A 23,698-nucleotide genomic window follows, 5' to 3' on the forward strand; every position below is an offset into this window, starting at 1 on the left:
AAAATGCCGCTACCTGTGAACGGACGTATATTTTAAATATGAAATTAAAAATTATCAGCCTACAACTGCAACACAAATCCGAACGAAAGCAACATTACGAAAGCGTCTCAGAAAAAAGTTCGATGACATTTCATTATGACATTGACCAATACGCACTTGACCAACCGAATTAACGACGTTACTCAATCATAAGTGGCTGTATGAACTATCACCGCTTTTTATTTTATATCGGACTAGCTTACCGCCCGCGGCTGCGGCATCGAAAGCGTCTTTGTTTTATACTATGTAGTGATAAAGAATTTGCATATATTGAATCCTTATATAGGTTGAATCTGGAGTACCTACCTACTAATAATTTAGATATCTTAAAGCAAAGAAAAATATCGATCACTAGGCGGGATTCGAACCCGCGTCTTTCGCCTTACGGTGCATTTACATCAAACGCGCGAATGCTCTTTTTTTTTTTTTTTTTTTTGTGTGGTGTCTCTCAATGTTAGCCAGAAGGGCTTCTACATTTTAACGCGGACGCGGGGGTGAACTGAAGGTTCACCCTGGTAGCGACATGCACAAGGGCGTCCCCCCGCCACGGGGACCACGAACCTCGGCTTGAGCTGTCGCTTGAGTGGAGGAGGCCAGAAGGGCCCTAATCGGACGGGACGCGAATGCTCATTCTAACCCCACTATGTCATCAAATTCTTTCGTGCGTTCTATCCGAGTTTTCGTTTGTACACTAATAACAAAAGAATCCTCTAGCTATATGTTTGTTTGATGCACCGTTGGACGAATTTATTATTCAAAAATTATCTCTTTTTAAAAAGCATTTGATTACTATGAAACTATATAACAAATTATTTAGTATATTTTTTTGTATTCGAATTCATGAAAATTACATTCAACTCAATTTAAATCTATAATATCTATAATTAATTTAAATTCTTTATGTTAGGTAACCTAGGCTATCCAACCTTGCTTCGTAAGTAGGTAGGTACATATTTTGCGAACCATAAATCAAATATTTATGATTATTACACAATTGCGTTTATCAATATAATATACTAGCTCCTCGGCTTTGCCTGTGATTTACTGTGGAAGATTAGTCGTTACAACTTAGAAACCTTCGTGAACTCATGTACAACATTTTACTGAAGACTAGCGGCCCGCCCCGGCTTCACCCGTGGTACAGGTTTTCTTTTTCTCTCCATAAGAACCATCCTCGGACCTCGTAGGTTCAAGGATTATTATAAAAAAAGAATTAACGAAATCGGTTCAGCCGTTCTCGAGTAATGCGCTTACCAACACATTTAGCGATTCATTTTTATTATATAGATTAACACATGATCATTTAATGCATAGTTTACAATTCAATAACTCAATAAGACACAGACATAGTCAGAACATACATACAAACATTCATTTTTTTTAATATCAAAGATATTGCCACTTCAAAAACAGCTTTGCGGCGAAATCTTTCCCGATATTTCTTTGGCCTTGCAACTTTGGGAACATTCATAATCTGGTGATGTAACTAAACTTGTTCTATCGACCTTCATAAATATATTTATTTGGTGCAATAGAAGCCTTTTACTAAGAATAGGCTCGTAAAAAATGTGATCATGAACAGTTAGCTATATAAATTATAGAAAAACATTGCGGAACCTAAGATTTTGTTAGCCCTTATATTATCTTGACTGTGGATGCCCGTTTTGATCATCTAAAAATTTATTTATTATTATAGCACTTATATTATAACTAAATACTTCGGGTGTAAGCTTTCAGGGAGCTTTGCATGAAAAAACATTATCATCGAAATAAATTATTTCAATATGATTATAGTTAAGAAGACTCGTATTCCCTTAATCACTACATAGTATAAAACAAAGTCGCTTTCTCTGTCCCTATTTCCCTATATCCCTTTGTATGCTTAAATCTTTAAAACTACGCAACGGATTTTGATGCGGTTTTTCTTAATAGATAGAGTGATTCAAGAGGAAGGTTTTAGTATATAATTTATTAGGTTTTAGACAAAGCGGGCGAAGCCGCGGGCGGTAAGCTAGTTTTTTATAAATCAATAAGTAATTTAAAGAAAAGTTTCTGGCTAATATAAAGTTGTATTTCATTCGTCAAAATCAAGTAACACAAAAGAGGAATTAATAAAATAAACAAGTGTAATCGATAACTTTTATTTTCATGAATCTTGCAATATCAATGTTATATGTACACAATTTAATATTTCATATTATATAATAATAATTGTAAAACTCATCTAGCAATAAGGTTGTTCTAATTAAACAAAAAAGTATCATACATAATATCTCTCACATCTATACAACGCAATTTATATTTTTAATCTATAATAAAAAAATAGTATATTAATTAATCTACATTTAAAATAAGATAACCAAGAAGCTTATATCTAATACACTGGAGATTGCAGTATGACCATTAACTTGTAACAAGAAAATATGACGTTGAATGACGCCTGTATGTTTTTTTATCCCTATCACACCAACTTGCCAAGTTAGGTGTATGTTTTTTTATCCCTTTCACACCAACTTGCCAAGTTAGGTGTGAAAGGGATAAAAAACATACATGCGTCATTCAACGTCATATTTTCTTGTTACAAGTTAATGGTCATAGTGCAATCTCCAGTGTATTAGATATAAGCTTCTTGAAGATTACAATAGGTTGGAGGGAAATTCAACCACAGAGAATAGAATACAGATAATATAATTAAAACAATAATTCCTATAGATATAAATTGTGTTGTATAAAAGTATGAAAAGCAACACGCATCAACCATAATATTTATTATTGCTTATTTTCTCTCATACGATTAAAAATAAAATCAAAGCATGAAGTGGCGTTGCGTGTTACTACATTGGAAAATTAAAATTAAAATAATTTTCTGTTTACCTCTGGCTGATAGAATTAAAAATAATAAAAAAATGTATAGAAATAGCCAAAAACAATGGCGCGAGCCATTATTAGAAAAATAATTTCAACATTTTGTTCCTTTATTTGATCAAAAAAATCTCTTACACATTTCAAATTTATCATTAATGTATTAGTGAAAATGGCGTCTTATTCGAATTAAAAATAAAATATATGGCAATATCTAGAATCAGCGAGAAATAAACAGCTTTTTTCTAATTCACGAGTTCTGCTTTGTTATCACTTATACACATAATTCGTGTGTTTGTATGCGTGTTGCAACAAATGTACAGGTAAAGTGCCTTGCTAATTTCGTCTCTATTCCCCCGTGATAGTGCATATTTTACTTTAGCAACATCGTGAATTAGTGACATTATATAAAACCATAACTTATAGAATACTTCAGTAAAAATAGAGATACCACTAAAATAAATACAAATTGCTCAATTTATTTCTTCGTCCATTTTATGGATTACCTAGCAATCTCTTAAAACGATCTAACTACAGTATATACAATAGACTAACCTATCCTTTCCCGCCGTACATCGGGACATACATAGAAACCTTGTAAAATACCTTAACTTGAAGCGAAAGCAATTTAAATAATATATTACGATTAAAAATAACTTAAGTATAATGACACGTTGAAAATAATTAATATTGAGAATGTTACAAGTATATTAACTGACCACGATAAAGCAATAGTAATAAGAATAATAGAAATATAAATATTTATTATAATATATTAAAAAATAAATAAGCACAAGGTATATAAGTTACAAGTGTGCAGATTTGTTAAATAATCGAATAGTTTCATACAATGGGTTCATCCAGTGTTATCAATGTGAATTCGCATTTAATTTTTTAACAATTTTCAGAAAGAAATTTCATATTTTATTTTTCAATAATTTTTAATCACCATTCAAATAAAATGTAAGTTTTTTTTATATTTACAAAGTGCAAAATGCGCGCGAAGCGAGCTAGCGAAGCGAACGCGACAAATTTCAAATCAAAACTTATATTACAGAGGAAAGATTAAGGCCGGTTGCAGAGCTTGACCGACCATCAGTGCGTACGTCAGTCGCGCTTGTCATATGTATGGAAATTCATAAAACCGTTCATAGCTAGACCGACCATACGCACGCGTATTGTCATGCGCATTAGTGTCATAGTCATACAATTGTTGATGCGTATCGTCAGGACCGACGGTACGCACTGACGGTCGGTCAAGCTCTGCAACCAGCCTGACTTATGTTTCTTTGATGATTTAACTCAAATCTATTTCACCTTTAGAAAGTAACATCTTCATCATGTAAGGCGGGATAAATAATATTAAAACAATTAAAAATACTTTTCGATTCACATTGATAATTTTGGATAAAAACCGGCAATGCAACGTGTCTAACACGTGTAAACATCTTTCTAATATATCATAAGACACTTATGGGTTGTTGTGAACACAATATTTATTTATTGCATTGTGTTTATTTTTATTTTTTATTTCGATTAGGCACAGTTATTGCATTACGTTTTCTTTGCATATATTTTAGCAATTATTTACAAGAACTTTCAAATTTTCAAGGAATGGGACGTTATGTTATTGCAAGCGTCAGATGAGTTCGAATCCCATATCATTGACGTGACAACGTCTTATAATTCGATAGAGCCGGCTGCACGCACGAAAAAACATGACTCATGCGGCGTTACCTCGCTCTGAGGCGTTCCATGTAAGGCTTGAAGTGCAAGCGAGAGCGCGGAACGAGCGACAAAGAAGCACAATCGGACGTTGTCACGTTCAACTATCGTCAGTAAACCGACTTTACAGACAACCAATCTTCTTATATATAAAATTCTCGTGTCACAATGTTAGTCTGCATACTCCTCCGAAACGGGTGGACCGATTCTCATGAAATTTTCTGTGCATATCGGGTAAGTCTGAGAATCGGCCAACATCTATTTTTCATACGTACCACGGGCGAAGCCGGGGCGGACCGCTAGTTTTTATATAAAAAATGGGATTAAGGGTTTGCAAGCTTTATATATATGGTTGTGGAGAGAACTATTAAATAATACACTTAACACTCCATAATACAAATGAGCAAATTCTTTACAAGCTTCGTATTTTTTATGATCATTCGTTGTCAAATAATTTATTTTTACTTTTTTTACAAGTGAAGCGAATAATTTTGCAATCAGATATTTTTTATATTAAAACTAGCGGTCCGCCATACATATGAAAAATAGATGTTGGCCGATTCTCAGACTTACCCGATATGCACAGAAAATTTCATGAGAATCGGTCCACCCGTTTCGGAGGAGTATGCAGACTAACATTGTGACACGAGAATTTTATATATAAGATAATGGTTTAGAAGACTTATAATTGACATTATTTTAGAAAATTATAGACACAAGCGTGGTTATTTAAAAATGTGTTTTAAGCAATTATAAAAATTTTGAATTTCGACGCGATATCTAACTAGATTTATAAAGCATTTGATGAAAAAATAATAAATATATTTTTATATTGACATTGCTACAGATAACTTCTACTCCCATGTGTAAAAAATAATATAAAGGCTATACGAGCACATTATAATTTAGTTTTTTTACTTAAAATATGCAGATTTAAGTTTAAGCCGAAATTGACTAGAAAATTTAGACGCGTGAGCCGAGAATCGAACCTTGGACAGCTGTACTAACGCGTCGAAATTTCTATTTACAAGTATAAATATAGTAAACGCAATAGAAGTGAGCAAAAATTAATTGTATTAGCTAGATTTGCAAGGCCATTGATTTTGTAGTCTTTGCTTATAAAAAAAAAAACAACTTAAATATTGTATTGAACATTCAACATGCATAATACTGTATTCTTGTCTTTTCGTACTAAGAAATCAAAAATCTCGATTTCTGTGTATTAAAAACTTGTAGATTAGTTTTCAGCTTGTATTATGGTCATAAATTCAGACGAAAAGAATAAAACCCAAGAATAATGAACAGACTGAAAAAAATGTATTAAAAAATAAATAAATAAATAAATAGCAATAGTAGCAAAGACTACAAAGTCACATCGGGCGTTGACAACCCTACACTAGGGTTGTCACAAATCAGAAAAGTTAAAACGCATACAAAATACTCGATAAGCACTTCCAAGATCATATTAATAAGAATGGCGTTAAATCCTGTAAAATAAAACTTGAGGCCCATCCAAACTAGATATCCATACAACTAGGGATCCCGATGGTACGCGATTAAAACTCTTACGTAGTCACAGAATATACAGGGTGTAATCGTTAAGTGTGCACAGGCGTTTATTCAATAACTAATACAGATATCAAAAAACTTTAAACTGATATTGAAAGTAATATACGTAATGAGTAAAATGACAATAATAACATTTTAAAAATAAAATGAGAAATACCCAAAAATGTTACGAAATGAATGAGTAGTGAAGGTGAAGGTTAAGTACTTTTAATATCAGTTTAAAGTTTTTTGATATCTGCAATAGTTACGGAATTATCGCCTGTGCACACTTAACAATTACACCCTGTATAATAGTAGCTAAACGCTACAGAACGGACACTCTCCGCCTCCCGGCAAAATTAAACACTTACCTCACCCCGCACGATCACGCTATAGATGGCCCGCATTTTTCCGTAAGGACGATACGCAACGAGGATTGACAACATTAATCAAATTGACTTTAATTTTATTATTTTGGATTTGTGATTATCGCTTTTCGTAGAAAATGGTTAGATATTGTGCTGCTTACGGATGTATTTCATCAGAAAAATGCGAATTTCTTTACGCTAGTCACAAATGTGCCAACTATAAAGCGTTAACACACACATTTGCAGTCTCTACAGTGTGACTGTCAAAACGATAATTTTGTATGGAGTGTCCGGGGTGTGACGTAGATCGGATCAGTACGCGATTATAGAGATCCGAGTATACCGATCGGTAAGCAATTATAGTCTCTATACTGTACTATGTAAGATATTTAATCGCGTGCGATACCGCTGTAGTTTGAATAGGCCTTTAACTGCGCTTAACGTAAATCCCTAAGTGCCGTATAGCTTATACTTAACTAGTTAAGGCGTGTATCTGTATGGATGGCTTTCGCGGTGTGGCAACCCTGTTGCAACTGCAACAATGGGAGCAACAAGGTGCAAACAGTATTTGCAATGGGAGTGATAGCAACAGCAGTGGCAAATGTTGCAGTGTTGCAATTGCTACACTGAACTGCAGCAATCATTGCTTCTATCATCACTGCCCTATTAACTGTCACAGTAAATATAACAGCAACTTGAACAATTACTATAGTACTTGCAACAAATGAAGGAACAATCATCATTATCACATTGATTGTTACAGTAACGTAAGGAATATGCCGTAATAGTAGTAATTGTTATTCCTGTCACGTTAACTGTAACAGCAATTATAAAAACAACTGTCAAATGTACTGTAACAGCATCGACTGTAGCAACTGACACACTATTTTTAATAACAACACTGCTTGTTGTTGTTTTAAATTAATTCTTTCTTTTATCAACTGCAGTTACATCACTCCCGTTGCCACTATCATTTTCAACAACAATTTGCACACTTGCAACGACTCCCTTATGACCATTTACAACACTTTGTTGCACTTGCAATAGTTGCCACATTTACAACACTCGCAGTTGCAACAATCCCACATTTACAACTGCAGCAACAACATCAACGAGTCCCAGTGCATCAGCAACAACGAGCAATAAGTCACTGTGCATCAGCAACAACGAGCAACAAGTCACTGTGCATCAGCAACAAGAGCAACAAGGCGATCAGTCGACGCCGGCGAAGCCCTGCGAGCCCTCGATGGCCTTTATGAGCTTCTCGCGTAACTGCTGGTAGCTCTCGTATGGCGGGAGATCGATTCGGTTGAAACTGTAAGAGAACATATAATAATTATCTATTGACGTAGAAATAACAAGTAAACAAATCTTTATAGAATGTAATAAGTAATAAGCTCATAATAAATTTACAAAAATTTCTACCTAGTTGCAATTCAATCAAAAATATAAACAATTTTAAATAAGAAAGTTACCTATCAGAGATACTAGAAAGTAAAGTATGTAATGTGATAAAGAAATTAAAAATTACGAACTCTATATTTGAGCAAACCGCGTCTTCTAGGAAGAAACAATATCGGAAGCAAAATGACGCTTCTATAAGAGATTGTGTTAGCGCGCCAAAGTGACTGTGACTAAATATAAAATGGATAAAGTGTATGCTTGCCTTATTTAAATTAATAAATTGTTAACTAATTAGTACGACGGCAGAATTTACCAAGTATGCGCCCTCGGGTAGTTATCCGGCTCCCCCCACTTCTCAATAGTGAACAGTTGGGGTCCGTTAGACCCGTATAACTCTTTGAAGCCGTTCATCGGTACCCGAGATGTTCCTGTGACGAATTGGAGCAGTCTGGACCTCATCTCGTTCGAGAATGAGAGTACCACCTGAAAATGAGGACATTTTATTATTAATAAGTAAAAATTAAACCACTTTCAAATGGAAAGAACTGGACAAAACTTATAAGAGCCAGCGCGCACGAGCAACTTTGTCTCCGCAACTATTTTGTCTCCGTAACTATTTTGTCTCTCCCACCTATGGGCTAGTATGAAAGTGCGCGCACGTAGCGACGCAACTCCCCATACAAATTAATTTTATTGGAAGTTATTTGATTTATTCTTTCGCATAATTTGTAAACATGGTGTTTACGAAAACTTTGTTTATTTTTATTAGTTTGTCCCGAAAAATAAATTAAATTCTAAGTGTTAAGTACCTAAAAAATTAGTTGTTTTTTGGTATTTTGACGTGACAACGTCTTATAATTCGATAGAGCCGGCTGCACGCACGAAAAAACATGACTCATGCGGCGTTGCCTCGCTCTGAGGCGTTCCATGTAAGGCTTGAAGTGCAAGCGAGAGCACGGAACGAGCGACAAAGAAGCACAATCGTTGTCACGTTCAACTATCGCCAAAAACCGACTTTACAGACAACCAATTCTTTTTCTAAAAGGTTTGATGTGACAAATAAATTGGAGTTAACGGCACTAGAAAAGGTGCCAATTTCCAAAATTTGTAAAAAATTAAAGTAGCTAAAAAGAGTTGTTTTTTTGGGATTTTTTCTTGCTCAAAGATCAGACCCACCCTCCAGAACCACTGCACCACCAGGTGATTAGCATGATAGTCCCCCTTGTACAGGGTATTAGCCCGCCAGTCCCTCACGTCGATCACACATTATGCAAATAAAGAGATTTATTAACGTGATAACATTTTTAAAATCCCTTTAGTCGGGTGACATGTTCAGAAACTTGTGTCACACCAAAACCTCACGAGCGCGATCGCAGGTATAACGAGAGAGAGACGGACCGATCTCCCGTCTCATCTCGAGCGCTGCCACCAATAAGACGTTATCACGTAAACATCTCGATCGTAAACCTACTTTACAAACAACCAATTTATTTATTTATTTATTTATTTATCGCTCTACACCCACCCTCCAGAACCACTGCACCACCAGGTGATTAGCATGGTAATCCCCCTTGTACAGTGTATTAGCGCGCCAGTCCCGCACATCGATCCTCTGGATGCCGCACAGCAGCAGCTCCAGCTCGTGCTCGTCGAAGATCTTCAGCAGAGCAGGTGGAATTAAGGCTCCCAGGCCTTCGAGGAACGCGTTCATTTGCTCTTGCACGCGCCGCACGAAACGCCATTCGATTACTGACCTAGAGACAGGAGCGTAATAAAAAAACTAGTTGGACTAATGTCATTATTGAAGTGAAACTTCTTTATCAGGGTTGGAAAAAATTTTGTGTAACATTTTTTCGTTACGCGCCATTTTGTTTTTATCCCTTACACGCGTGATTGACGTATTTCTGTAAAGATGCATATAGTAAATTATTTTTTGAAAAATAAGGTCATAAAGAAGTTTCACTTCTTATGTGTGTACACTAGTACACGCACACATTTTTTTTAACAACAGAACCACCCTCAATTTCTCAAAATAGGAACAAATTTATTAAAATTACATAATTTAAGTATTGCTTAAAAAAATAATCAAAATCAAATTATCTGAGGTAACAAACACAAAAAATACAGTCAAATTTAGAATCTCCTCCTTTTGTTAAGTCAGTTAAAAACTAAATACCACGTCAAGAATTAAACAATATCAATTTTAATAGGGAAACGTAATAAGGGTGTATTTCCACCAATAATGTACGAGGAAATGTAGCGATGAATATGTTTGTAAACAACCAATCATATCGTCCCATTTAGTTTGAAGTTTGAAACAATATTATTGGTTACTTACAAACACATTCCTCGCTACACATCCTCGCATATTATTGGTGGAAAAGCACCCTAAAAGCATTGAGATATACATATTATGGAGACGACACCGCCTACATCACTTATGTTCCATATGGCGTAACTGCACGCTCATTTTTTATTTGTTTTAAAGTGAAACGCATCAAATATGCCTACGTGTGTGTTACGATATTGCACAAATAATACAAATAATACGGAAAAGTGCAAAGGAATAACTTTCATCGGTAAGTAGAGATTGTCTAATCTAAAAATGAACGCCCCTCCACTGTGTTTACGCTCACATTCAAAGTACGTGTATAGACGCAATACACACAAATTGGTCTGCCTCATTGGTCGTTCAGTCCTCCAGTCCTGTCCATGCCCGAACGACAGGACCAGTTGGCCAACTAGTGCATAAATGACGCGATGCACGACAGAACGGACGTGTCATTCCGTACATAGCACACTCTCCCCGCCATACAATGCTAGGCACCTGAACTGATCGCCCGATTAGTTGACAAATCAGTGCGCGAAAGTCAAAGTTTGCAGTAGAATCGCCGCGCGCACACATATAAAAGTGGTTCAATAATTATTTGTCCTCACACATTGAAACAATTAAGTTTAGTGGAAGGGCGTTCATTTTTAGATTAGACAATCTATACCTAACTAGATAATAATTTTTAAAACTTAGTTAGAGCAAAAAAATGACGCACAGATTTTGTTCGTGGTGTCTTCTCCATACGTAGTAATATTATCTCAATGCCTAAAAGTGAAAAATTGCACTTGTTTTTGACACTAACACTATCAACACTTACTTTATATACTCGTCCTTGTTCTCCTCATCGACCGGTATGTTAGCACCGTTGGGTTTCAGTTCACGTTGGTAAGTTTTACCAAATTGCTCTTCGTCTACCGCGAAAGTAAGGTACAATTCTGACGGGTCGTTGTCCTGTAAGATTGTAAAAAAATATAGTTTATAATAACTAAAAAATATGTTTAAAATTACGAAATTTAATTGTCACCAACCCTTGATAAGTGTACAAAGTTTGAATTAATACTGTCCGTTTTAAGCGGGTCAAAATCGTGTCAGAAGTACTGTGACTATAATAATAATGTCAGACATACTGTGACTATAATAATAATTTCAGACGTAATTTAACCATAAGAATTATATTGGAATTACAGTGATAATGCATCACTGACATTTACAAAGAACTACCAATTTCACAAAAACTTCTTTTTTAAAAGATTATTTAATTCGAAATACCTGATTATAAAATCGCACACTAACTAGACATTTATTACAAAAAAAAAGAATAAAAGAAGAATCTTAGATAAAATATACAATTATCCTTACCCGTATCCACATGAGCGAGTTGTAATACTCCAAGTCGACCGACTCCATGTCCTGCAGGTCTATTGGCTTGCCGAGCATCATTTTGTAGAATGGACGGATAAAGAATGCTGGAAAACGAAAAATAATTATATTAAAAAAAGTACCTAAAGATCTGCCTCTGCGTCTGTTTGCTGATGCAGTATTATATCATTTCTTTCGACTACTGTTTTGTTTAAAGATTCCCTTGATTATCATTCCTGACTTAAATTCATGGTATATAATATAGGTAATTTCTTCTTTCCTTTATTATTACATACGAAAAGTGTGTTCCTACAAAAAGTTTCCTTCCATTCACTGTTACCTGTACCTACTATAAATAATCACTTTTAAAAACTTTAATCTCACTCAACATATTATAGTCATGAACACAAAAAATCAATACAAAATTAACTAGTTTTCTAACGATCAAAATTAATAAATAACTAAGACACGCAAAAAATGTCCGAACTAAAACTCTGCCTATGCATTTTAGGCAGAGTTTTCTAACGTGACGTTTTGATGTAATCTTATGAAAGCGCATCAAAATAGATTAATCCAGTCGCCCCATTAAGAAACATCAAAAAAAAATTGGTTGTCTGTAAAGTCGGTTTACTGACGATAGTTGAACGTGACAACGTCCGATTGTGCTTCTTTGTCACTCGTTCCGCGCTCTCACTCGCACTTCAAGCCTTACATGGAACGCCTCAGAGCGAGGTAACGCCGCATGAGTCATGTTTTTTCGTGCGTGCAGCCGGCTATATCGAATTATAAGTCGTTGTCACGTCAAAAAATATTTACACTTACCATCCAGCAACTTGCCATGATAGACCGCCATGCCAGCGACTCGGCCTATAAACTTGAAGTAGTTCAAATGCTCCTCATTACAGACCCCACTGTTGGGGTTTATCTGCAGCGTGTAGTTGTCCATCGCGGAGTATTCGAACAGCCCGTAGTACGGGTTGAACATCTCTTTGGATAGGAGGAAAAACCACTCGCGGGCTAGACCACCGTAATCTGTAATAAATATAGCAATGTTAAATCAATACATAGTATAAAACAAAGTCGCATTGTCCCTATGTCCTTCTTTAAAATTTTCAATCTTTAGAACTACCTACTCAACGGATTTAGATGCGGTTTTTTTAATAGATAGAACCATTCAAGAGGAAGGTTTTAGCATAATATAATTTATTAGGTTTTAGACAAAGCGGGCAAAGCCGCGGGCGGTAAGCTAGTGTTATATATTTTGAGGATTCAAAAGCACTTCTAAACTTTTATTTATTCTAGTTAAATAAATATTTGAGTTTAAGTTTGACTTAAACACTCACCAAGCCCAACTTCCGACTCGAACTCGACCCACAGCTTCGTCTTGAGCAGATCCACTCGGCTCACGGAACTTATGATACGATACGAATCTTCCAATATTGAATTCCTTCGCACTTTAATTTCGAACTTGTTGGGTACGTTGCTCTGTAAATATATACAATTTACATTTAGAATACAATTAAAATTAATAAATAACACAAAAACTATCGGACGACAAACTCTACCTATACGTTTAGGCAGAGTTTTCTAATGAATCAAAACAATCGATTTTGAACATTACTGTCACGAAATTTGATGTCAATTTCAATGAATGCTGCTTACATATTTTTAACGATCTGTTAATCGACTATTAAACATAAATATTAGCGACGTAGTAATCCCACGCTATAAGAAAAGAATATTGCGGAAAAGAGACGCACTTGGCTTGGCTTAGGCTGACTTGTAAAGGTGTAAATGGACTAGTAGGGTACTCCCACAATTTTAAACATATTTTTAAGTTTTATTTGTTTTTTTTTTTCAAAATGAGGGTAGTTTTAAAATATCTCACCGGCTTACGCAGCTGACTCTTGAGGTACTCGTACTTGCGCTTGTAGTCGCGCGAGTAGGGCACGGCCGGACCCGCAATCTGCGGGTTCGATAGTCGTGGGTCCTCCCATTGAGTCGTGCGGGTGTCTGACAAAACATACATACAAATTGAACTAAAAATACAATATTTATTCATATATCCTTAGTGGCGTCAACAAACGGTGCCTTGATTTGGTATAGCTGATTAATGCAAAAGGTAAAATAATTTTAACTGTACTCAAGTGTGTTTGTTAAAATACTAGTCATAAAAATCAATAATAGTCATAGTCAAAAAGGTAATAATTTAAGGTGTATTTCTATTATAATATTTTTTTCGACTTAGGCTCAGCTAGCTTAATTACTACTAGGATTGAGAAAGCACCAAAACTGAACACACAGTGGAGTTTTAATGAAAACATTTTTTGTCGCTGATTGTTTAATCTAGCTGTTATTAAAGATAAAAGAAAAATACAAATCTATCCTCTTTATAATATTTGTGTAGTCAAATCCTTTATCTTCATCTTTTTTTAATGCAAATAACGTGTTTTCAATCATTTATTCATCCATCCCTAAGTATCACTCACTATGATCAATAAAGAAGATCCGTCCATCAGTATGCACCCTCTCCTCCCACCCCTCCGGCAAGGGTCCGAGCTCATCGGCCTCGCCCTCCACTGTGGTAGTGACCTCTGGACGAACTGCCGTACTGGGCAAACTTGAGGCACACCCTGGAAGGTAAGGTTTGGATACAGGGTGTTTTTAGGCAAAATTTAACTGATAAAATATTAGTTTTCGAAACCATCCATTTGAATATTTAACAAAAATAAAACACACATTTTGAAAGTGAACATAAAATGTTTTTGTTTTTGGGAACAATAATAGGTGACATGAATTCGTTAAAAAATACTTTTTGAAGCTGCTTAACAATGAAACGCATTGCGTTTACAATTTAACAAAGTAAAAATTGAATAAACATATATTGACAAATAATAATAAAGTGTAATTCAGTGCAGTAAAACTGGTATCCGCAAAGTTAGCAAAAATAATTAAACATAATATTATTTGACACAGAAAAAAAAATCTTATTACAATATTTTAAATAAGTAAATGACAAAATTACCTGTCCTAGGATCGACCCAAGTAGTGGTTTTATTATTATGATCGATAAAGAATATCCTCCCGTTCGGTGCGCGCTGCATGCTCCATCCGGGAGGCAATCCTAAGGAAAATAATAAAAAATTATAACAAAAAATATTTTTGAAAAAGCCCTGGACAGGATTATAACAAGAACTTCTAAAAAGGGGGCTATTTTCTGAAATGAATTACCATATTTATTTTGATACATTATGTAAAGTGTGGTAAAAAACTGATGCTTACCAATTGATCCTAAATCTCCGCTCTAATACTCTTTAGAAATATTTTAAAAGTTCAATTATCTGTTTATAAGGTAGAAAAAGGTTGAGATCCTCAGCTATTTGCCAAAAAAATATAAAACAAGAATGAAACACAATGGATCACAAATCTACAAACTAAATCTCGACAATTTTTTACACTTAAATACCACAAAATATACATACCATCACTATTAGGCAGGTTCTGACTCTGCGTGCTGCTCGCGCTGCTGCTCCGCGTACTGTCTGACGAATTGTCCGTCTCATCCTACATACACAACCGTTTATTAACAAAACTACACTTTATTGCACTAAAGAGACACTATAATTTATTATTTTAAGAATTTTTTACACCTAGATGACTTTTTTGACCAGAATTTTACGCACATAATGCGTGTAATTCAATTTAAAGTATAATTTTATCTTTTTTAATGGATTATAACTTATTACTAAAGTAAGCATCTAAATTCTACGACTAAATAAGAAGAACAATCAAAATATTTTTTTGTAAGCTGACGCATAACACCGTACGTACCTAAATAAGTCCATGCACGTATGCGTTTAGTAAATCTAATATATCTTAGAATTTAGTATTAGATACGACCATTTAGTGAGTATATCTAAAACTGTGCATGCCAAATATTTTATAACTATTCATGCCATGCGACTAATCTATTGTATAAGATTTTATCAAAATAGGCTCAGCATAAGCAACCCTGTTAAATAATGCTATGATAATAATGTGATGTTTTTCTTATGAGAGAAACGTTAGTGCTCGGATGTCCTAACTTATATAGACCGGGAGATACTGACACAAAATTTCGAGTCATTTGTAACAGGATGGCGGTTCTACAGGGGTCTTAGTACGCAATGACAAAAAGAAAAACGATGGCGTGAACGCTGGTACCGGCGGCTTAGTCGCGTGGGCGTTAGTCGAACTCGTCGGAAAATAGCGAAAGTCAAACGATTTGTAACAGTATGGCACTTATTTTTCCTGTAAGTTTGAGGATCAACAAATATAAATACAAAATTTCAAAGATCTAAGTGTTGGAAATCCTCACTTATATAAATTAATAATAAATTAAGTTTTCAAGTATAACAGCACTTTTTCCCCCTACTAGAAGTATGGCAAATATAATAATGGTCACATTTTATCAAATACTCTCCAAAAATCCAAATGCAATACTGGTACAAAAAGTTTGGCGAAATAAAAATTTTTTGCAGATTTTCGGCGGTATGGCGACCATTTGGAATCGTCCGAAAAGTATGGCATGGCGATTTTCGTAAATGACTGCACGACGATAGTTACCTGTGCAAAAGTTAGCCTGGTACAAATGGTTGAATGATTGTTTTATTTAAATCAACACATTCGCGTCGGTATGGCGGGCTGTAAGTCACACCGGAAAAGTATGGCATGACACTACCGCCTACTACTTTTTTATGGGCTATCGGTAAATTCTAAAATTTTTATGTTACAAATCGTTTGACTTTCGCTATTTTTCCGACGAGTTCGACAAACGCCCACGCGACTAAGACACCGGTACCAGCGTTCACACCATCATTTTTCTTTTTGTCATTGCGTACTAAGACCCCTGTAGAACCGCCATCCTTGTTACAAATGACTCGAAATTTTGTGTCAGTATCTCCCGGTCTAATAGTCCTACTTACCAATAACATAGGCATTTTAAAATTTAGGAAACATATATACAATTTTGAAAATACTCCAAATGATACCTTGCTAATTAAAGATTTTAAAACCCAAATAAAAATAATCTTTATTCTCCGAAAAAAACTTCACCTATTCCCTGAAAGTAATAATGTTTAAAATTGACAAGTGCGTTCCCTACGAAATGTGATGTCCATGTACAATGTTTGTGTTTTGTTAATCGTTATGGCACTGTTAGTGAAGCGTGGCCGAGCGGGTCACATCTACGAGTTACGTCAAAAGACAGATTTGTACAAACAATTTAGTTTATTTACTAAACTCGAGGATATAACCGCGACAATGTCACGAGTGCGCCCACATGTCCTCACACCGACGTATGGAAAACTGTTAGTCAAATTTAAAACTTAGAATTTTCTTGTTTGATTTTACGCGAGTATTATATTAGGAATTAAAGATTTTAACGATTTTAGCGTGGTCACGAGGAGACCACGCTCGCTGCTGCGAAACGTCGGGATATTAAATGAATAAATCGCGTTTGCAACGCGTTAAAATCTTTATTTTTTACACCAATTTTCTATACGTCACAACGCCCACATCTTGAAACCTTCAAATTTCCACCAATTTTCCACGAACACAACACAATTTTCCATACGTCTGACTCACAGACACCCAAGCAGCTAGCGGGGCCGCTATATGACTTGCAGCCCTCGGGCGGGTGGCACACACCCTTACCTCAGAGCTCATGGAGCTGGCCGTGGTGCGGCGGCGGCGCTCGGGCTCCGCCCCCGTCGGCGTGCTGAAGTGGTTCTCATCGAACGTCAGCGACTCCGCAGACTCCCCCCTCTCCCCATCCCGCCCCCCGCGCATCCCCTCCTCCCCCCGCCTCTCCCCATCTTCCCCTTCCCCCTCTCGCGTCTCCCCGTTCACGGCATCTATTTCCCGCTGCGTTTCCTCTGGACTAGTTATGATTATCTCGTCGACCGCCGGCCGTAACTCTATTTCTATCGTATCCGTGTCTGAGTTGTTGTCTTGGCTGCTGTTCGGAGATATATTGTCGTTTTCGTTATCGTTTTCGTTGTCGTTATCAACGATATCGATGCTGTCAGTGGACGCTTGAGGTTTGAGAACCGGTTCGGTCGCTTCGTTCGCTTGTTCACTTTGTTCCGCTGAGGTTTCGGCCGTTTCGTTGGCGCATACTACGTCTTCTTCGTTATTTCTTACATTAGTATCACAGTCATTAGTATTAGGCACTGATTCTGTTTGTTCCGCGTCCGGCGTGAGAGCTGGCGTGGCAAATGGCGTCGCTTCTGTGTCATCTCTCGCGACATTCGTGTCGACATTACTCTCGGGTGTCGGTTCGCTAGTGTCGGCTGCGCTTTCCGCCGGCCTATCGTTCGTTTCCTCCTGTCGGAGATCATAATTGACACTAACATTACGTTACATTTCAATTTTTTATGGAAAAGACATGTAATAACCACTGAATTTTAGAAATATTATGACAGTATTCACAGTTTAGTGCCGCAGTATTGTCTATGACATGTGGGGACATCACAATGAGTGTATATGCTACCCGGTGTTACCTAGCGACCTTTTGTATTAGCGTGTTTGTCGTCATCACCTTAACCGACTTAACAATAGAATAATGATTAAAATGATGACATTAGTCGCACCCTGCAATGAAATTAGAGTGATTCCTTATGAATCGTCAACACTGTGCTCTTTAATTAGTTAAATATATGAAGAAATAAAGGAAAAAAACTTAAAGAACACAGTATTAAACGCCATGAAATGATAACATTGAATGAAACACAATTCCTTCCTCCAAACCCAGCAAAGGCCATGCCGCGAAGTTTCTAAAAACATAAAAAGATACGTTTAAACGATTACGCATAGTTCCAACTACCAATACATAGAATGGTTCAAGAGTTACAAATAGATGTCATTTTGGACGTTATTGAGCACATAAAATAACTACTGTCAATAATATTTTTCAGAAAATTTTGCAAAATTTAAATCCAACCTCTAAAATGACATCTTATGAAGAGGCATGAACGTTTTTATTATTCTTTATTCAAGATATAGACCATTTAGGAAGAAATTACTAAAAATTATCTTGAATCACGCATTTCTTTTATATTTGATAAATGATAAACATCTAATCGTGCACCTAAATAAATAAGTTCGCATGCAACATGCATATTATGGATCCCACACTTATTATTTATTACTTATATGACATTTTTTATTTCTGAATCGTGCTATTTAACTAATCGAAATTGATAAAATTTAAAGTGATACTTGAATAATTATTTTGATTCACTTTTTTGGCACCTAAACAGATCTATAATTACGTTAAGTGGCCGTTATTCTTTAAAAAATGTAGATAATCTTTCTCTATTTAAGCGAGTTGTGATTGATTTATTTTTATAAAACTGTTCAGAAACGATATTACATGCAAAACATACCATCATGCTTCTATTTCATTAAAATTACGAATTCTAAAAAGAAAAGATGGTTTGAGTGTTTTATCATTTTCTGGATAAATTTTCACTTTAATTTTCCTTTGAAACTGAAATACTGTAAATACATTTTCTTCATGCCATTTATTTATTTCTTCTGAATGACCGAAGCGAAGCGAAGGCGGGACAAACAATATTTTACTGAATAATTTATATTTACTATAGAAAATATTAAAAGCCGCGTAAGCATTAAGATCCGCCTCGAAGGACCTTTTTCTAAAAAGTTAAAATTTTGCGCATTAAATACCTGCATTTTGAAAAGTAATCAATAAAAGCGACTTTTATTAATTTATTTTTAACTTATTTATAATTCATATTGAATAACAATTAGAATAAAAAAAATTCTATACCCAAATAAGTTTAGTTCAACAAGACATCACTACACCGAAGCCCACATAACATGCGCTGATAAACAGACGGACTAACAAACGGACAAGACATACGTGCGTCTGCGTGTTCGCCTGGTTGTGCTCGTCGTCCGCTGAGATGTGGAAGCGGCGCTGAAACTCAGTCGCCGCTGTCTCCATGCGCTCAGCCTGGGACTCCGTGCTCATGTTGCGACTGTGAATCAGCGACGAGTTGGTATGAGTTAAATATTTAAATGTACCAACATAAAATTAAGAGTGTTTTTTCTAGTTTTGGGGATATCTCTGGCGTAAAAGTGTCAGAAACTATGGTGGGTTAAAAGGCTGTTTCAATATTGTTATAAGTTATAAAAAATGCAAAAATTGAGTCCAATTTCATAAATTGCAAAGCTGTTTGATATTTCTTTTTAATCCATATGCATTGTTAAAATTCATAAGCAAACTAGCTTTCCGCCCACGGTTTCACCCGCATGTTTACACTCAGACTTACGCACTATTTAAATTATCTTTGTGGGTTGTATGATAGATTGTCATAAAACAGTGGAATGATATAATCCTTTTGTTACCGTATAGTTAATTTTATTTAGCATCGTATTACAAGAACTTTGTGTAAACATGTTATTAATGTATGAAATGTATTTTCTTTCTTTCGCTCTTCGAATATTCATAAAATTACCATAATTTAAATGAATCAATTCTTTCGGTTTTATGTGTCTAAAGGGACACCCCATTTGAATGTAGAAAACTTAAATATTAAAATATTGAATAAATCTACTCACGTAAAAGCCAACGATGGCCGCTCCCATTGCGTAGACCGGGCCACGTGGTTCACATAGTACGTGCGCCCGTTCGCATCCTGTCGCTCCTCCCACCCGGGGGGTAGAGGATCCCCCCCTATTGTCTGTTGACAATTTATCTTATATTGAATGAATGTGTGCAATTAAGTATGTGTACTAACTGACCCATGCAACTTTATCTGATCAAAAAAGGAATATTTTTTCACAATGTTGTATCAATTTCATTGACGCTCCGCTTAAATTGGCCGGAGCTTGCATAGCATTCAGCGTTCCTCGATAATGTTGGGAACAACACAAACAGGATCATCAAAATCAGTGATGATACACTGAGTGGCTGGCTTAATTATGGCATACGTATATATTTTATGTTCCTTTATCGAGATTGGCTCCTTCGAACTTTCCAAATTTTTTACATTTATAATTTATATAAAAAGAATATTCGAAATGTATTTAATACCTTGACACATTTGTGAGCCCTGTCGCTGATTTTATATGAATAAAAATGTATAAATTATTTCAAGTCATCTCTGTAATGCTTTAGTGTCAAACAATATAGGGCAATATTATTAGTGTAGAGATAAATTTCAATTGGGCCATATAAGATTAGAGCCGTTGCACTGGTCTAGGCCGGACTGAATATAATTATTTATCAGTTATTCTTTACTATATTAACTTAAATTTACAAAAAATACTGATGGTCCAACTTAATAAAAAGAAATAATATCTTTGAGGAGTATTCAATACAACCGCTTTATAATCACCGCGTTACCTTCACATTGATTAAAAAAAATCCCTTAAAATGTGTATATAATAAGTAATAACGTATCCTTATAAGAAAAGTGACCGCAACCGTCCACCACAAATAGCTAGCTAGCTATCTTGCTCCCACTTGAGAAAAATCATTAACATGCGAGCGAGAGGCACTATTCATGTCTTCATATTGACTTTTTTTTCTTTTTTTTTTTGATTAACCAGCAAATTGATTTTATTATTAAAGCATGCATTAATTCCAACACCACGTTTTTTAATAATTTTAGTACTGCTTCATACTAGTTATCCATATATTTTAATTAATTTGGATAATCAGACAGACAGACAGAAACCTAAGCATGTTTCCATTAGTGTAAAGTGGTGAAAATAATGAAAATATAACGTACAAAGGGCAAATGCGTTGCGTCGACAACTACCCAGTCATCCTCCCCGATTAGTGTTGGTACCGTTCCCGCGAACACCTACGTCAAAAGCTAGACTTTACTAGCGCAAATGTTAGTCACTGTTACTTATCACTGTTATTTGTTAATATACAAAAATCACTGCTACTTTTGACTGTTACTTATTAATAGAATAATCACTGCTACTTGTAATTATCACTGTTATAAGTGAATACAAATCACTGTCATCGACTGTTCTTTTTTTCTGTTATGACTCAACTGTCGATACAAAACAACACCAAATGTTCATTGAGACTATGTTTCTGATAAATTTAATCCAAATCAGTTCAGACGTTTTTGTGTGTAGCCACAGCAAATTAGATTCAGAATCGTCGATCAGATCGAATAATTCGTGTAGTTTTGAAAGTTACTACAGTTATTCATAAAGGTGTCCCGATGAATATACTAAAAGCCCCCGAGGGAGGGACACAAGCCGGCGGCGGGGGAGGGGGGGAAAGGTCTCTTTTTCAAGGTTTTTGCTTGTAACTCGAAATTTTTTTCATAATATCTCTTTAGTGACTTCTACATTAATTATCTACATTAAATTTCCTATAAATTACGTCTCAACATTTTTACTGTACGATCAATACTTTAGGAGATACAGAGTATTAAAGGTAAGAAAAATAAGAAACAACATAGTTTTACAAATTTTAATTATAAAAAGAAATAACATCTTTTTTTGCACGAGTATGCCGACTTATTAGTCAAATTGTGTTTCATCTTCGTCATCTTTATCACTAACATCGATAGGGGGTCCATTAGTACAAGCTCCTCCTAGGCAGCCGTTACAGATAAGACTACACATAATGCCCGCTTTTCGGCAACTGCATTTTCCGGAACATCCACTTTTACATCGGCAAAAAATTGAATTTAACAACGCTTCAGGAGCAGGAGGATCCAAGGTCGTGATTGGTTCTAAGTATCCATCGACTCTTCGCTTCCAACCCCATATTTCAGGAGGCAGTTGGTTCCCAAGCCACTCCAGGCCCAGTAGACAAAGTAACAATTACAAAACGATAACGAAGTTAGAAATCGCAAAAATGTATGGGATTGACATACGCCGCGTTAGATCACGTGGTCTATCTAATGTCAATCCCATACATTTTTGCGATTTCTAACTTCGTTATCGTTTTGTAATTGTTACTTTGTCTAAGGCCCCTGTACTTGATGGAATACTCTGTAGGCGTGATATTTTGCTGACCCTTTGGTAGGGGGGAGGGAAGAAAGATCCGGTTTGGGCTTGGTACAAGATTTCAGAAAAACTGTGAATCGATGTCTGTTGATCTCAGACTGAGTACAGGGCGCTCGGTATACTGCAAGAAACATTTTTTCTCCGGCTTCTGCTATAACCTCCTGAGTTGACGTTGGGTCATAAAATACAGTTGCTGTTTCCTTTAGTGACGGCTTTTGATCAAAAATCTTGATAATTGATGTTTTTCCCTTCCTGTAAATAGCTGAGGTTGTATCACACCCACTGAAACTACTTCTTCCCTCCCCCCTACCAAAGGGTCAGCAAAATATCACGCCTACAGAGTATTCCATCAAGTACAGGAGTGGCTTGGGAACCAACTGCCTCCTGAAATATGGGGTTGGAAGCGAAGAGTCGATGGATACTTAGAACCAATCACGACCTTGGATCCTCCTGCTCCTGAAGCGTTGTTAAATTCAATTTTTTGCCGATGTAAAAGTGGATGTTCCGGAAAATGCAGTTGCCGAAAAGCGGGCATTATGTGTAGTCTTATCTGTAACGGCTGCCTAGGAGGAGCTTGTACTAATGGACCCCCTATCGATGTTAGTGATAAAGATGACGAAGATGAAACACAATTTGACTAATAAGTCGGCATACTCGTGCAAAAAAAGATGTTATTTCTTTTTATAATTAAAATTTGTAAAACTATGTTGTTTCTTATTTTTCTTACCTTTAATACTCTGTATCTCCTAAAGTATTGATCGTACAGTAAAAATGTTGAGACGTAATTTATAGGAAATTTAATGTAGATAATTAATGTAGAAGTCACTAAAGAGATATTATGAAAAAAATTTCGAGTTACAAGCAAAAACCTTGAAAAAGAGACCTTTCCCCCCCTCCCCCGCCGCCGGCTTGTGTCCCTCCCTCGGGGGCTTTTAGTATATTCATCTGGACATCTTTAGGAATAACTGTAGCAACTTTCAAAACTACACGAATTATTCGATCTGAATAAATTAAT

At 35.8% G+C, this 23,698-nt stretch overlaps 1 protein-coding gene across 5 annotated transcripts in view; it reads right to left on the reverse strand.

Annotated features, from left to right (window-relative positions):
- Positions 1-6,878: 6,878 nt before the first annotated feature.
- Positions 6,879-23,698, reverse strand: part of Nedd4 (E3 ubiquitin-protein ligase Nedd4) — a 29,580-nt gene continuing 12,760 nt past the window's right edge. For 2 of the 5 annotated variants that reach the window (XM_090111194.1, XM_090111195.1), the window contains exons 7-20: positions 21,438-21,512; positions 20,263-20,384; positions 19,562-19,679; positions 15,120-15,201; positions 14,663-14,761; positions 14,127-14,270; positions 13,526-13,650; positions 12,981-13,122; positions 12,460-12,669; positions 11,638-11,744; positions 11,096-11,229; positions 9,472-9,700; positions 8,260-8,429; positions 6,879-7,857 (exon numbers count right to left, since the gene is read on the reverse strand). In XM_090111194.1, coding sequence (XP_089967320.1) covers positions 7,755-7,857; positions 8,260-8,429; positions 9,472-9,700; positions 11,096-11,229; positions 11,638-11,744; positions 12,460-12,669; positions 12,981-13,122; positions 13,526-13,650; positions 14,127-14,270; positions 14,663-14,761; positions 15,120-15,201; positions 19,562-19,679; positions 20,263-20,384; positions 21,438-21,512 — 1,860 coding nt within the window. In that variant the 3' untranslated portion in view covers positions 6,879-7,754. Of the gene's footprint in view, positions 7,858-8,259; positions 8,430-9,471; positions 9,701-11,095; positions 11,230-11,637; positions 11,745-12,459; positions 12,670-12,980; positions 13,123-13,525; positions 13,651-14,126; positions 14,271-14,662; positions 14,762-15,119; positions 15,202-17,331; positions 18,004-19,561; positions 19,680-20,262; positions 20,385-21,437; positions 21,513-23,698 lie in introns of all 5 variants that reach the window. The other 3 variants (XM_090111192.1, XM_090111193.1, XM_090111197.1) reach the window with 3 other exon arrangements.

This window comes from Colias eurytheme, chromosome 16, assembly GCF_061535395.1.
Source record: "Colias eurytheme isolate Ceu_HAF_F1 chromosome 16, ilColEury1 Martin Lab GWU primary, whole genome shotgun sequence".
NCBI classification, from domain to species: Eukaryota; Metazoa; Arthropoda; class Insecta; order Lepidoptera; family Pieridae; genus Colias; species Colias eurytheme.